The sequence below is a fragment of the Gymnoscopelus braueri genome (assembly GCF_963280865.1).
Source record: "Gymnoscopelus braueri genome assembly, chromosome: 3".
In the NCBI taxonomy this organism is placed as follows: Eukaryota; Metazoa; Chordata; class Actinopteri; order Myctophiformes; family Myctophidae; genus Gymnoscopelus; species Gymnoscopelus braueri.
The window spans coordinates 19,749,515-19,765,735 of record NC_137612.1 but is presented as its reverse complement, the minus strand read 5'-3'; the positions used below and the strand labels follow the sequence as shown (position 1 = coordinate 19,765,735).

At 40.8% G+C, this 16,221-nt stretch overlaps 1 protein-coding gene across 1 annotated transcript in view; it reads right to left on the bottom strand.

Annotated features, from left to right (window-relative positions):
• Positions 1 to 16,221, bottom strand: part of cntn4 (contactin 4) — a gene marked incomplete at its 3' end in the record, with an annotated part of 172,521 nt that overhangs the window by 108,687 nt on the left and 47,613 nt on the right. The window contains exon 3 of the mRNA XM_080424933.1: positions 13,318 to 13,493. Within this exon, the coding sequence (XP_080281059.1) occupies positions 13,318 to 13,493 (176 nt within the window). The remainder of the gene's footprint in view (positions 1 to 13,317; positions 13,494 to 16,221) is intronic.

Below are 16,221 nucleotides of genomic sequence, written 5' to 3'. Positions count from 1 at the left end.
CTTTGCTTCTGGGGGTCCCTGGAACAAAACATTTTGAGATGGGGGTCCGCGGCCAAATACATATAATTTTGGGGGTCCTTGACATGAAAAAGATTCAGCACCACTGATAAAGAAACATATGTTTTTTCAGAAAACTGTGGTCTTAATGGGTTAAAGCCACTTGTGATTTATGTAATTGTTTGCCCCCTTACGCCTTACTAGAAAAACAACACGCCCCATGCACACTAGAATAATTGAGCACATGAATGCAACCCATGGATGGGATGACAAATTTGCTGTCGACTGTCATATTCAGACTGCAAATCACCCATCCATCCCTGTGAATTACAGTTCCCGAGCTTTGAAAGTCACCAAAATAACAGGGGGGGTGACCATTATATAAGTGGTTGAGACCAAAGCCCTTTAGACATTGAACTTAAATTACTCACTGGCTCTGCAATGGCATGAGGAATAAATCAAATAATCCAACTAGTTGCTTATGTTGCCCGGATTACCCGTCCGCAGCTGAATTCTTGGCTGATGTCAGCGTGTAATTAGAGGTTCAAGTCCAAAGGGATGAAACCCCTATTGTTAGGGGTTCAAGCCCCTATTGTTTAGAGCAAAATCTTTCTTCTGCCGCAGTTCAGCAAATTGTCATGAACTGGGAAAGAGTAGAGCCATGAAATATTCACAGATGATTGGAAGTTGTGTGCATTACTCGCACACAAACAACTGGCTCACCACATAAATATACCAAAATCAACAACCATAGACCATATTCATACGGCGGCCATTTTGGAATTTAACATTGAAAATACCACCCCGTTGCCGTGGAAACCGGGGTGGCATTTCATTAACTTAATAGCAACATGGCCGCCGTGTGAATATGGTCTATTGGGCCAAACACCATCTACCTATGTACCTGAAACATATTAGACCACTAGGGGGGCAGTACAAAAATGGGCGTGGCACAACACAAATCAGACAACGAATTCAAATGTTTTTGTCCAATCATTACAAACTGACAGGATATGTTTAATAATACCATTGTTGAACCAGGTGGGTAAAGTTATTTTGAATAGGCCTGGCACCACCAGTTCAAAACTTGAGCATATAGAGGCATCATTTGGCAAAAATCAGTGACAGTTGGTCCAAACATCATCAAACTAGGTGGATTATGTTTAATTAAGCTCTGGAAACACATCCACAAAAGGTTTTTGAAACTGAAGTGTAGCGGGTGACAGCATTGCCACCGATTTTGCCCTAAATTAATGAGCGTGCCAAATGCCTAAATTGTAAATTGTAAAGTTCACCTGGGCTGAGATGTTCATTGCATGCAAATGAGCAGCAGTCTGAAGCAGTCAGGTTTGCTTAATCAAACACAGCAACTCAAATGCAAAACAAAAGGTTTTTGGATGGATATTTGAGTCTCACAGATACAATCTGGTGACCACACCAATGCCCACAAAAAGCTTTCGAGTGTCCCTGGGCAGCACTACCCTTTCATCTGAAAGCAGTATAGAAGGTTAGATAAAAGCACCTTGTCCTCCCCCAAAAAAATATGAGCCAATAGAACAAAGCGGTCAAAGGCAATAGACATCTGAGGTAGCCCTACTGATGTCATTCCCCCAAAAAAATCATTCTGGCATTATTTTAGGGTTGAGATAAAAGCCTTTGTGATAAGTGGCAATGCCTACTTCAGTGAAGCCATTGATCGTCCCTATCCAATTTATAGACGTACGGGGCTGAAAGCATGAAGTAGTGGATGTAAAAAATCAACTGCCCCACCCACCCCCACACCCTTGTTGCAAAGCATTGTTGCAAAGAGCGGAAAAGCAGTGGAAATGATTTTTATAGAACACACAGATGTTATCATTGAGTTCAAAGGCACCAAACCAACAGCAAACGTGTCAAAGAAAGATCCCATACATATTTCATGTGTCTCTGCTGTCCAGCAGGAACCAGCTCACTCCAAAATGTTCATTTTTCAGGAAATGAAAAAAAAAAGGAGGCAGGAGTTAGGAGGTTTTGTTCATCATTGATAAGAACAGCTGAATGGAACTCCAAGCTCACACTGAGGTTGGAGGTCAAAAGGGGGTGGAGCCTGGAGTCAGCAAAACCAGCTAACTCGGGTGGAGTTTGCTGGTTTAGCAGAAAATTTGAGGATCCAATGGAGTTAGCCGGTTTTGTCAGAAGCGCTTTTTAATGATTTTCATTGGTTCAATATTTTTGACCAATTTTTTTTACCAATACACAGACGTAAAGGGTGTTCAATGGCCCTAATTTATGGAAAAAAATGCAAAAGCGTCAAAATGGAGTTAGCTGGTTCCTACTGGACAGATTATGTTTTTTCACAATTTTCAACGAGGATGGTGGAACAATTTCACGAGGGTAAAGCGTACACAATAGCCTCAGTGCGATGTTCAAAGGGGAAGCGGGCTAACTATGATTAATGACCTCAGAACAAGTAAATGTGACGCTCCATCTAAAACCATTAGCATCAATTATTGCAAACCTGGCTTGACATTACAAACAATGATCCAGATTGGCCTGATGATCACATGGCAGACATATGAGCGTTCCAAATGCCAGCACGACTTATCATACTTCAACGAGCCTGTCCGACCATAACCATGTGATTCATTGCAACCTGCAGCCCCTTAAGGATACTCTTTGTCTTCCAGTAGCCGTGTGTCCTGTTGTGTGAGAGTGTTTGTGCATGCTTGTGTGTGTGTGTGTGCGTGCGTGCGTGCGTGCGTGCGTGCGTGCGTGCGTGCGTGCGTGCGTGCGTGCGTGCGTGCGTGCGTGCGTGCGTGCGTGCGTGCGTGCGTGCGTGCGTGCGTGCGTGCGTGCGTGCGTGCGTGCGTGCGTGCGATCACAAAATAATATGCGCTGCACTTAAAATTTGCACAAACACTGACTATGGGTGGAGAGGTTGCCATTTCAAATGATGCACTACAGTTAGGGTCTGATTATACTTGTCATTTCTGCATAGCTGCATAGCGAGTCCATGGGACAGCAGTCGTGACATGGTTTGGATTATACTACAATTTGGTGAACACACACTGAAGAGCAACGCAAGCTACAAGGCATAATCTAACCTTCTTCTTCAAGACAACTGAAGGGACTTGTATCGTGGCAAGATGCCACTGTGAGAAGAGCTCTACCGTCCTAGTTAACTCTATCTTGCCTGCGTCTTTCTTTTGATTTTATTTTACCCCTTTTCTCCCAATTTAGTCGTTATCCCACTGCAGTTGCGCCTCCGTCCTATTCCTCTTGTTTCAAAATTCCCGCTTACAGGTGGCGCCCCCAGCTGGTAGGAGTATACGTGCAGTGACAAAAGATCACCCTCCCCACCGGCTTCTGTGTTCGTATGCACACACAGTAAGCCGGATGGACCATTATGCACCCCTTGACTCCATGCTGTAGTGTTGATTTCGTCGACTAAAACTATGACGAAAAATTGTCGTCGACTACCCTTTTTCACTGACGAAAACATAATAAAAACTAAATAAAAACTAAGCTACGATGACTATATGACTATATGACTAAAACTAAATGAAATTATATTCAAAATCAACACTACTCCATGGTGGACAGTTACTTATCAGATCACATCAGCAGATCACAGGTCTACAGGTGTAAATCAGTGGGTACAAGCTTAATCAATCAGTTAATCAGGCCATTTCACAGAAATAAGAAAAAAAAAGTGTGTGGGGGGGGGGGGGGGGGGAATTGCAAAGAGAGAGAGCGAGGAGAACATACAAATCTAAGATATCTCTATACTGTACACATAGCATATATAAGCAGCAGGTGCGTTAGACATAAGGTGCAAACGATTGGCAACGCATCGGTAGGTCCACGTAGCAGCAGGTATATGTACAGTACATGAGGCTATAGACACAGATTGGGCACAAACATGGGGATGAATTCATTCTACTATTATGCCACCACAATGTGGAATGCCCTACCACCCGCCATCAAAAAGTGCGACTCCCTACATTCCTTCAAAGCCGCCATTAAAAAGCTGTCAGCAATTTGCAAAAAGCTTGCCAAAAGACATTACCCCCCCCCACTGTTTTTCTGTAAATATACTTTTATTGGTCTTAGTATGGATGATTTCTTGTATAGTATTGTGTCTTTATATGTCTTGATGAATTCGGACCACAGTGAAAACAAGCCCTCGGGGCTATTTGTGTTATCCTTTTAGCATTATTATATAATAATAATAATAATAATAATAATAATGTTTATTGTCCCCAAGGGGAAAATTGTCTTCACAAGGTCTGTTCGTTACAACAAAAACAACAAAACAACATAACAACAAAAACAACATATCACAAAGACAAAGACATGAGGTAAATGTACTGTAGCTTTTTGCAAACTGTTAGTAAAGTATCCAATCAATGAATCAAAACATGGTGCAAATGGGAGCAGCACAGCGGCAGATGGGGTGCACACATTTTAGTCGTTCTTGGCAGAGGGGGTTAACCCATTAATACCTGGAACGCATCTGTGTCACTTTTAGATTTCTTTAGGCTATTCAAAAATAGCAGATCTACAAGCTCATAGCGCGGCACCGAGTGCCGCGCTACGAGCTTGTAGATCTGCTATTTTTGAAAAATCGTGAAAAATATTTTTTAAATATTTTTTTCCGATTTTTTTTTAGGATTTTGAAAATGTTTAGAAGCGGCCTCAGGTCTTAATGGGTTAAAGGACAAAAGTCGTTTTAGTCGTTCTAGGCAGGGAATGAGTTAACCTACTGTACTAATGAACATCACTTGAAGTTCAAGTTATTTATTCTAATACAGCAGGGCTCTTCACTCAACTTGTCGAACAGAGAGTATTTTTTTTTCTTTTTCTAAAGTGCATGTGCAGTCAGTGTATATATGTACACATAAAGTAGGTTACACCTGGTCAGTAAATCCTATGCCCTAGTGTCAGGCATACCGTTTGCACCGTGGCCTTCACAGCAGGCTATACATGACCAGTGTTGCCAGATTCTGTGAGAGAAACAAGCAACCAGGTCAAGGAAAACCAGCCCAAAATAAGCGACTATGGGCCACATGAGCACTTTAACATATAATCATATAACATATAATCAGCTATTTGAAAATAGCAGATCTACAAGCTCACAACGCGCCGCGATGCGACGCGTTGTGAGCTTGTAGATCGACTATTTTCAAATAAAATCTTGCGGGGAAATTATAATAAGCAGATCTGGCATCCCTGTACATGACTACAGCACATAGCTGTCTGATGGCAGCCAGTGAAGCTTTTTAGTTTACCCGCCAAGCTTCTATAAGTCAGCATTCCCCTTTATTCTCATCTTCTGACTAGGATCTGTACCACAGCATCCAATGAGGTGACTCTGAAAATAGATAGACTGATATGGACAGCAGCAATGTTGTGTTATGCAATTGAGGTTGCTCTTGTATGACACCTTGATAGTGTACCGTAGATGGAAAAAAAAAGTATAAGCTAGAATACAGCCATTAGCTATTTACACCTCATTAACTAAGTCAATATACTCACTCCACATTATCACAACAGCTGAGAGGAGTCTAGAGGATTTATTTGCATTTAAATGAGATATTCATGTTTCCCCTCAAGGCCTTAACCCTTTAAGGCCGGGAAGGGAACGCATCTGTGTGTCATTTTAAGATTGCTTTGGCTATTCAAAAAATAGCAGATCTACAAGCTCATAGATCTGCTATTTTTTTAGAAAAATCATGAAAATGTGTGCAAATCTTTTATAAACGTTTTTAACTCAAATCTTTGCTTCTGGGGGTCCCTGGAACTAAATACTTTTAGATGGGAGGGAGTCCGTGGACAAATACATATTATTTTGGGGGTCCTTGACATGAAAAAAGTTTGAAAACCCTTGATAATATACATTAGGAAAAAAATAACTGTTAGGATTTAGAAGACATTTGTAAAATCCCCAGAAGCAAAGATTTGAGTTACAAACTGTCGCTTTAAAAAAGTAAATATATATTCAAACTAAAGATTTGCAAACATGTTCACGATTTATCCAAAAAATAGCCGATATACAAGCTCATAGCGTGGCACTCGGTGCCCCGCTATGAGCTTGTATATCTGCTATTTTTATATAGCCAAAGAAATCTCAAAATAACACACAGATGCGTTCCCGGTCTTAAAGGGTTAATGCCCACTCTGGTGACATCGGGAAATTTGTACCCCCATGAAAAATATGCAAAATCTAAGCGTGTCCAATGCTAAGGACACTTACTGTAACAATGAAGGCATTCGAGTATGAAGACATAATTAGAATTTCTTTGTATTTAGAAAATAATAATTGTGTTTAGACGGAAAAAAATACATGTGACCTAGAAAGGTGGCTCTGCAGAGCGCATATCTCCGGCAGGCCGGGTTGCCTTGCCAGGGGCTATATAAGCTGTGGGTTGCAGCCAGGACCCCAGGCTACGGGGGAAAATAGCATTTCTACGTGTAACTTTTCACAATTGTGGTGCCGCCTATGGGCAGAAAAAAAGCATGTTTCTGCAACAAACAGCGATATCATTTGTGGCACCCTCTATCTATGTCTATGGGTGAACGCTTTTCTTTCTGCGTTTTTTTGAAGCCTCTCAAGGTGTCAAATTTGGTGTTGATGCGTTTATTTGTAAAATAAATACATAATCTCTCGCAAATTTTAGAAGGCGATCATAGCCAACTGGAATGGAATATAAAAAAGCGGAATGAAAAGCGGAATTGAATAAAGTGTGTCTGGGAGAAAATGCAAAATGGCACAAAACCTGGTTAATTTTTATTGTACAATTTACAGTTTAAGGGTTAAGCCACGCACGCAAGTCGCACGCACACGTGCACACACACACACACACGTGCACACACACACGCGCACACACACGCACACAATAACTTATTCAAATTGAACTCTCTTGACCACCACTTCTTTAATACAGCGGGCTCACCACCGCCCCACCATTGTGTTGGGAAACTAAACTACAGTATATAATGCCTCCATTATGTTCCAAGCACAGCCTCCTATAAGTGCCACCCATGTAAGAAAAGCCACACAGTGGTTTTTGATGTTGGCTTATTGAGCTTGCTCATCAGTATGAATTATGGGTGTACATCTTTTACATAATCACTGATATGGAATCAATAGACATACTAATCAAGGGCAGCCCTGTATTGAGTGAGAGAGACCACTAGCCCATCCGTTATCTAGTCTAGGGAAGTAAGACAGCCTCAGCCCCCTCTCAAGGGGGCAACGGCATCCATCAAAAGTTTGGGAGGAGATGCAGGGGAATGCAGAATTATTTGGAGTCGTGCCAAACTCACAGAACAACCTTGAGGACCCAGCGGAATATTGAGACAAAAACAAATATTCACTAAGGAATATCATTGTTTTAATAAGGGCAAGAAGACCATTGTTATATTCACACGCATGTACATTATTATATTCACTGGTGGCGCGCTGGTTGCCTATATACTGCAATTACTCCTGTAAGAAGGGATCAGGCTCCTTGCCGGTGATAAAGTGAACTGGCTACTTGAATTATAATTAAGCAATAATACAGGAGAGGGAGTGCTATACCGTGGGATATTGGCACCGTAGTTTCATTGTTAGCACTTGATGATTAGACAGCAAATTAAACAAAATGTACAGTCAGTAATTATTGGCACTTATTGGAATGACTCTCAGTCAATCACAAGGTGAGGCCAGAGCTAACTCTTATAATAGTATATCGTTGTTGTCAGGCAGAAACCTCTTATCTCCTTTTTTTTTTACGTTTTTGTGTTTGTTCGCAAATGAATGTTGTACTTGATCACACTACAGCGACGTGTTGTGAACTTGTAGATCTGCTACTTTTGGTATTTTTTTAATTTGAATGCTGAAAAGTAACAGTTTTGGAGGAGAGGTTTTCACCCGAAATCAAATCACTAACGCACTATAATAGTAATATTCTTGTGCAATGAAACAAGGCAAGGCAAATAAAGGCAGGTTTATTTGTACAGTATAGCACATTTCAATGTGAAATACAATGTGCTTTATATACCTATCTCCTTAACCCATTAAGACACTGGCATGCGTCTGTGTCATTTTTTGATTTGAGCTAAAAAGCATTATTTTACACTTTTGCTATTCAAAAATAGCAGATCTACAAGCTCATAGCGCGGCTACGAGCTTGTAGATCTGCTATTTTTGAAAAATCTTGAAAATGTGCAAATCTTTTCATATATATATACTTTTAAAGCGAACATTTTTTAACTCAAATCTTTTCTTTTGGGGGTCCCTGGAACGACATATTTTGAGATGGGCGTCGGCGGCCAAATGGGGGTCCTTGACATGAAAAGGTTTGAGCACCACTGATGTAGAAACATATGTTTTTTTCAGAAAACTGTTAAGATTTAGAAAAAATAAAAGAAGTAAAAATAAGTCCAGTTCAGGCCAGTCTATGACGTACTATATATGACTACATATATGGGGATTTGCGGATTGATCAATATTTTGTATATTATATCTGACCGACTTCCCACTCGACACATCACTCCCACGGGTCTAGGCGATACAGTGGTTCTCGAGATATGCCGTTGACACACACGCACACGCACACACACGCACACACACACACACACACGCGCGCACGCACACACACGCACATACGTATATGTACGCAGATAATTAGCATCTATAGGATTACTAATGAAAACAGAAATGTATGTGCAATTTATTATCAGAATATGCAAAGCATTTGCAGCTCAGTGACCACTGAAAAACCATTTGAAGCACAGCTAGCACTCTTTTGCCAAAACTTCCAATATGTTTAGCTTACAGCACTTGGCTGCATAAGCTCTTAAAACATGCCAAGCTCTCAACACTATTGGGAAAAAGCAACAGTCCTTCCTTTGAAAATGATAAAGACACAGCACTCCAAAGGATATAGCTCTCGGTGGATACCCAGTCTAATATACAGTAGTGTAACCGAACATGGTCAGAATACATAAATAATTCAATCTAAATCTGTGAAACCCACACTTTTAAAACTCTGTCTTATCCTGTGCAACATAAGCTGCTTTCACACACGCACTGCAACTCTGAACTTATCTAGATACTACGGAATCTTTCAGTTGGACCGGGAATGCAACAAACTTCTGTGTAATGTCTCACTGAACCCCATAGGCTCTATGTGCGAATATGTGAAATATATGCGAATATGTGAAAACAGGTACAGTATGCAGTACATTAACTGACCCTCAGTTACCCTGATTATTACTATTTCAACCTGGCGTCCCTATTTTTGTTATTATAGTTTAAAAGATTTTAAAAGATTAAAAGATTTTTAAAGATTTTTAAAGATTTTTAAAGATTTTTAAAGATTTTTAAAGATTTTTAAAGATTTTTTTTTTAAAGATTATTTAAAAGTATAAAAAATAACAGATCTACAAGCTCACAACGTTTCTTACATGTGACATGTAAGCTTGTAGAGCAACTATTTTCGCTATTGGTTGTACAACAAAGTATAGGCTATACTGTACTAGAGTGGTTAAAATGCTCTCCTGTCTTGGCTACTAAACCCAGGTGTGCTTTAACATGACTCTTGTCCTATTACACCACCGCAAGCTTTTAATGCCAGTATTAAAACCCACTAAAAAGTAGGCTCATTGATTGGAACCATCAAGCTCCCAGTGGATGTGGTCTGTATTGTAGAGGGAGAAGGTTACATGCTAGCCTCATAAAAAGGAACCATGCACTGCTCATATATCCGATTGTTGCTACAGCCTACATACACCCTACCAGGCGTTTAACTGTGAACAGTCGGTTCACAGACTATCACAGGGGCTCAAAGTTCATCTCTGTGGAGACATGTACCAAATACGCTCTTTGAATTTAGGACTAATGTGTAACGAAATCACAGTTAACCCATTAAGACACAGTTTTCTGAAAAAAACGTATGTTTCTATATCAGTGGTTCTCAAACGTTTTCATGTCAAGGGCCCCCAAAATGATGTATTTGGCCGCGGACCCCCCCATCTCAAAATATGTTGTACCAGGGACCCCCCAGATGCAAAGATTTCAGTTACAAATGTTCGCTTTAAAAAAATATATATTCAAAAGGCTTGCACAAGTTTTCAATTTTTTTATATATTATATATTATAATAGCCAAAAGTGTAAAATAATCCTTTTTAGCTAAAATAAAAAAAATCCCACCCAGTGTGAAGAGAGTGGTGCCTTTGAATTAGTGTAACTGGTTGCATCCTTGTGTTGCAATCAGCTGCAGCTGTTGAGGCTGTGCTCAAACGGACGGACGGACGGACGGACTGCAGCATCTCCAAACATGCCTGTGGTGCTGTTGCCATGGAAACATCAGCCATATTAGAATCTTTTAGCTTTTTACCCCTTTTTTCCCCCACAATTTAGTCAGTGAGGAGCCCCCACCAGGAGGACGTGGAGCCTTTGTCCTACTCCTCCCGCCCTACACTCCTCCCCAGCCCGTATAGGAATACGTGCAATGACAGTTATCACCCTCCCCACCCGGGCTTCCCTCCCCCCGAAACACGGACCAATCCCGATGACACTCGATAAAGCCAGATGAACCGCAGCGGATTCGAACCCACAATCGTCTGCGGTTGGTGGGCAGGGAGCACTTTACCACGGCGCCACCCGAGCGCCAGCCTTATTACGTTTTAACCCATTAAGACCTGAGGCCGCGTCTAAAAAAATCTAAATCCTATCAATTTTTCGGAAAAAAATATAAAAAAATAATTTTCACGATTTTTCAAAAATAGCAGATCTACAAGCTCGTAGCGCGGCACTCGGTGCCGCGCTATGAGCTTGTATATCTGCTATTTTTGAATAGCCAAAGGCATCTAAAGTGACACAGAAGCGTTCCAGGTATCAATGGGTTAATAATATTGCTCAACACAGCAATGTGGACTCCAAGAAGATACAGTCTTAAATGTAGATGTAAATTGCTGGACACTAGCTAATAATATCAGTTGCCCTTTAAATTATTCTCTTGGCCCTTCACTGTTCAATCATGGTGAATTAATTGAGCTATACCAAGTGTAATAAAGAAGATGGATGACACCAGGTCACACACATGTATTCCCTGATTATCTGGCAACAGCTCAAGCCTGGTAAGGTCAGAGCCCTTACAATTGATGCAACTGTCACTGCATCACAGCGGGGTTCCAATGACAAAATCACATTGTTCAGACTTATTTTTCCTCTAGTAGTCCGAGGGGCAAAACAAATGGCTGCCTGTTGGTTTGGTGGCCTTGTCCCCAAACGTGAGACCGCAGAATTCTATCTAAGCAAGCTATCGCTCACCCGCCGTTAATGTCATCATTTATGCTTGTCCAATAACTGGCACATAGGCACTTATTGACTTCCGCTTGCTTTAGGAATATAGAGTCCAGAGGCTGCCAGTTAGACCTATCAAGAGCCTTCAAACAATCTATCTTCACGCTCCACGGAAACCGGAGAAAATCTTTAAAAAGCATCAATCCGAAAAAATGGATAAGGTGTGATTTGCATCTTGGGAAAGTTTACTTTGTTTGGTGTTAATGTGTTGTTCTTTGGTACAATAAGCCGTCAATAGTCATTTTGACTGAAACCCTATACCACAAGCAAACATTGTTTTGAGTTTGTGGTGTTTCTGTAGTTTTATTGTCTCCGCCAGGCCGAAAGGCATGGCGAGAGAGTATGTTTTGCACCCTGTCCGTGTGTCCGTCCGTCCGTGTGTCCGTCCGTCCGTGTGTGTGTCCTTCTGTCTGTGACCAGCTAATCTCGGGCACTGTTGGCCCGGTCACTGCGAAACTGTGCACACACACTCCCTGGATGCCAATTCAGAACCTCTGGCCTCTGGATATTTTCAGATTGGCCTGTTATAGCGCCACCAGGAGGCCGATTTGTGTAAAACACAATACTTATATACTACTCCTACAGATTTTGTCCAAACATCACACAAATCGGTACAGAGTATCTCTATAGTCATGTGATCAACACGGATCTGTCCGATTTCCCATATTCCATCCTCATTGGCTTCCAAAGTTTGCAGGATTGGTTTGTTTTGAACAAAATGCCTCAAATCATGAACGCAGCATGCAATTTCAGTGACATTTTGCACACATATTCCAACTAGGCCGAGGAAGAAATGACACCCTTTTCAAATTGGCCTATTATAGCGCCACCAGGAGGCCACAATAACCTACCTGACCTGGCGGAGACCTGTGCTCCGAGGAGCACTTTTTCTAGTTTTCACTGGAGTTGATCATAGTTGTTGTCGGGCAGAAACCTTGTACTGTATCTACTATTTCAGGTTTTTGTAAATTCATGCCCTACTTCATTGTGCAAGAATGACGTGCAAAAGTAGCAAAAAAATGCCAATCGACAAGCTCACAACACGTTGCGATGGGTTGTGAGCTTGTAGATTTGCTATTTTCGCTATTTTGTACAACATGTTGTGGGTGTTACAGATATTTAACAAATGAAAAGTATTAACCAGAGCTTGTGACTAAATAATAACTACATTGGATCCATTGAAACACAGGATTTTTTTTTTTACCATTTCCTGAAGAGTAACGTACAGTTTTGGACGTACAGTACAAGGTTTCCACCCGACAGCGACGTCATGTTATCCTAGACTGCCACTGACGTATATATTTTAAGCCCTTAACGGTAGAAGCCGACATTACATTTCATACAGAGAGAGACCATAGTTGCATACTTTACATGCAAAGGTTAGACTGGCCCATTCAATCTGGGAACGCATCTGTGTCATTTTTTTATTTCTTTGGCTATTCAAAAATAGCAGACCTACAAGCTCGTGCTTGTAGATCTGCTATTTTTGAAAAAGAAAGCGTGAAAATGTGTGCAAATCTTTGAATATATAGCTTATATAATTTTTTTACTCAAATCTTTGCTGCTGGGAGTCCCTGAAGCAAAATATTTTTAGATGGGGGGGAGGGGGGGTCCACGGAAAAATACACATCATTTTGGGGGGTCCTTGATATAAAAATTGTTTGAGAACCACTGATATTATAGCATTAATAGCAACATAAGTTTTTTTCAAAAAAAACTGTTAAGATTTAGAAGAGATTTGTGCAATCCCCCAGAAGCAAATATTTGAGTTAAAAACATTTGCAAACATTTTCAACAAAGATTTTCGAAAATAGTAGGCACTCGGCACCCGCGCTATGAGCTTGTACTGTATATCTGCTACTTTTGAACAGCCAAAGAAATCTAAACGACACAGATGCGTTCCCTGTCTTAACAACCCCTTAACAGTAGAAGCCGCTAATACATTTTTATACAGAGAGAGAGAGAACATAGAGATGCAACTTACATGCAAAGGTTAGACTGGCCTCTCGGCTGACGATGGTCCCAAAAGAGTTGGAGGCCAGGCACTGATAGGTCCCTGCGTCCCGGTCTTTGTTCAGATGGCTGATCCTGAGGTTGCCTCCAGACAGGCTGTAGTGAGATCCGGATTTGGGACTGACCACCGTGCTGTTAAGTTTCCACCTAAAACACACATGAAGTGAAGCATATAGCGTTAGTTCATGCAGGACATGGAAGTCTTGCCACGCCAAGGATGTAATCAGCTCAGTCAGTCAGCTGATGTTGAACATCAGCTTTCTATTCCCCATTCACAGCGCTGCTGGTCATTACATCACACATTCATTATCCAATCACAACTCACGCATTAGCAAGGGGTTCCTTTAAATACGGCTTCGTATTCACTAGGTCTTTCTTGGTTGCTAAACCAATGCATCCTCCTCCACCCCAGCCTCCACCTTTTGATTAGAGTCTGGCATAGGCTCAAATACTTGTGATTATCATGTATATCTGCTTTGTTTAGAGTCTGGCATAGGCTCAAATACTTGTGATTATCATGTCTATCTGCTTTGATTAGAGTATGGCATAGGCTCAAATACTTGTGATTATCATGTATATCTACTTTGTTTAGAGTCTGGCTTGGCTCAAATACTTGTGATTAACACGTCTATCTGCTTTGTTTAGAGTCTGGCATAGGCTCAAATACTTGTGATTATCATGTCTATCTGCTTTGTTTAGAGTCTGGCATAGGCTCAAATACTTGTGATTATCATGTATATCTGCTTTGATTAGTCTGGCATAGGCTCAAATACCTGTGATTATCATGTATATCTGCTTTGTTTAGAGTCTGGCATAGGCTCAAATACTTGTGATTATCACGTATATCTGCTAATTCAAACTAATATGTCAATGTATTGCTACTTTGACGTGAGTGTTTCTGATTGAAGTGGGAACAAAATACAAAATAAAATAAAAAAAACGGAAGAATTCTTTATCAAATTAACAAGTTAGGGGGAAAAAAAGTTAGACCGATGGAGAATGTGGAACTAAAATAAAAGTAACCTGTACATCCCCTTTGATTGCTTTTCAACTGGATATAAATTAAAAGGTGGAGATGGCCCTGGATTCATATCCCCCCCCCCCAACCCGCCCACCCACCCCAGCTTAGCACTAATCTAAACAGCAGTGAACTGCTGTGGTGCAGAGGACTTTAGTACCTGACAACAGACAGCAAAATGCAGACCCATCCATCTTGCCAGACTCCAGTCAAACAGCATACAAATGCCGCTTGATCATCATGGGCGACGCAATTAAAACAAACGGGTGCAACCTTGCATTCACACATTGTGTATTCTAGACCCGTCCACATGATTATCGTTGGTCTTAACCCATTAAGACCTGAAGCCGATTCTACAAAATGTCTTCTAAATCCCAACAGTATTCTGAAGAAACGTATGTTTCTATATCAGTGGTGCTCAAACTTTTTCATGTCAAGGACCCCCAAAATGATATGTATTTGGCCGCCGACCCCCATCTCAAAATATTTTGTTCCAGGGACCCCCCAGAAGCAAAGAATAGAGTTAAAAATGTTCGCTTTAAACAATATATATTAAAAGATTTGCACCCATTTTCACGATTTTTCAAAAAATAGCAGATCTACAAGCTCGTAGCGCGGCACTCGGTGCCGCGCTACGAGCTTGTATACGAGCTTGTATATCTGCTATTTTTATAGCCCAAAGTGTTTATAGGCCAAAGTGTAAAATAATGCTTTTTTAGCTCAAATCAAAAAGTAACACAGATGCGTTCCAGGTCTTAATGGTTTAAGAGGTGATCAACGGAGAGTATAATTCACTCATATAATTTCGACAGATAGATAATCCAATGCTTCCAAATAGAGTCCCTTATTCAAACAAACGTGGCTGGAGGGAAAATCTTTAGAAAAATCCATTGAAAGAAGCACACAGCCATTATTTAATTAAAGCTGGCTTATAGTAGCCTGACACTCAGCCCTGAATTTTTCATTTCGTTTCACTCCATTAACACATTTTTTTATGGGCGTGGCTAGCGATTCAGGAGGCTGGAGCCAGGCTAGGGTTATAGAGGGGGAAAAAAAGAAGAGAAGAAAAGGGGTGGATACATTTATATGCTTGTCAGTGAGTTATAACCATCACAGTAAGAAAGGGCACTTCACAGATAAATAGGCATGAAACAAGCCCTTAATCACTCATTGGGACTTGCAATGCAAATTTGATTAGGATCCACACGATTATTAACCACTTTTATTAACCACATTGACCTACAAGCTCTCAACACATCACGCGACGTGACGTGTTGTGAGCTTGTAGATCGGCTTTCGGCTGTGCGACACCATTGTATGAGTGAACAGGGTTACGAAAGTAGCCTTATAGCCTTATAACCTTATAACCTATATAGTGGTCAAATTGATTATTTCTTCAGGAGAAGTTCTGGATTTCCCTTTTCTTTTTTATTCACTCTAAATGGTCCAAGTTCAGTGTGAAGGGAGAGAAAACAAAAGCATGTAATGTTTTATTTGAAAAAATTGTGTCAGCCATGATGCGAAAAAGCAATTTTACTATTTTTTCCCCCCTCCCCCTCCCCCCTCACAGTATTCAGATGCAGTTGAGTGAAGCTGCTCTTCACAGTATTTACTCTCTTGGTTATGCCACTTTGCTACTTTTGAGGCATAACAGCTTTTCTGTCAAAAGAAACTGTGAAAGAGGCATTGTGTTAAAAGCACTCTAGTAATTCACAGTAGAAAAGCAGACTCTAATGTTCTGCACTGTGACCACTGGAATCAAAACAGAGTCACCACGTTGTGAACTATCGCTGGTTATGTCTAGACATGAAATGCATATTGCTTAATCTTATTAAACTGTTCCACAAAACATAATTT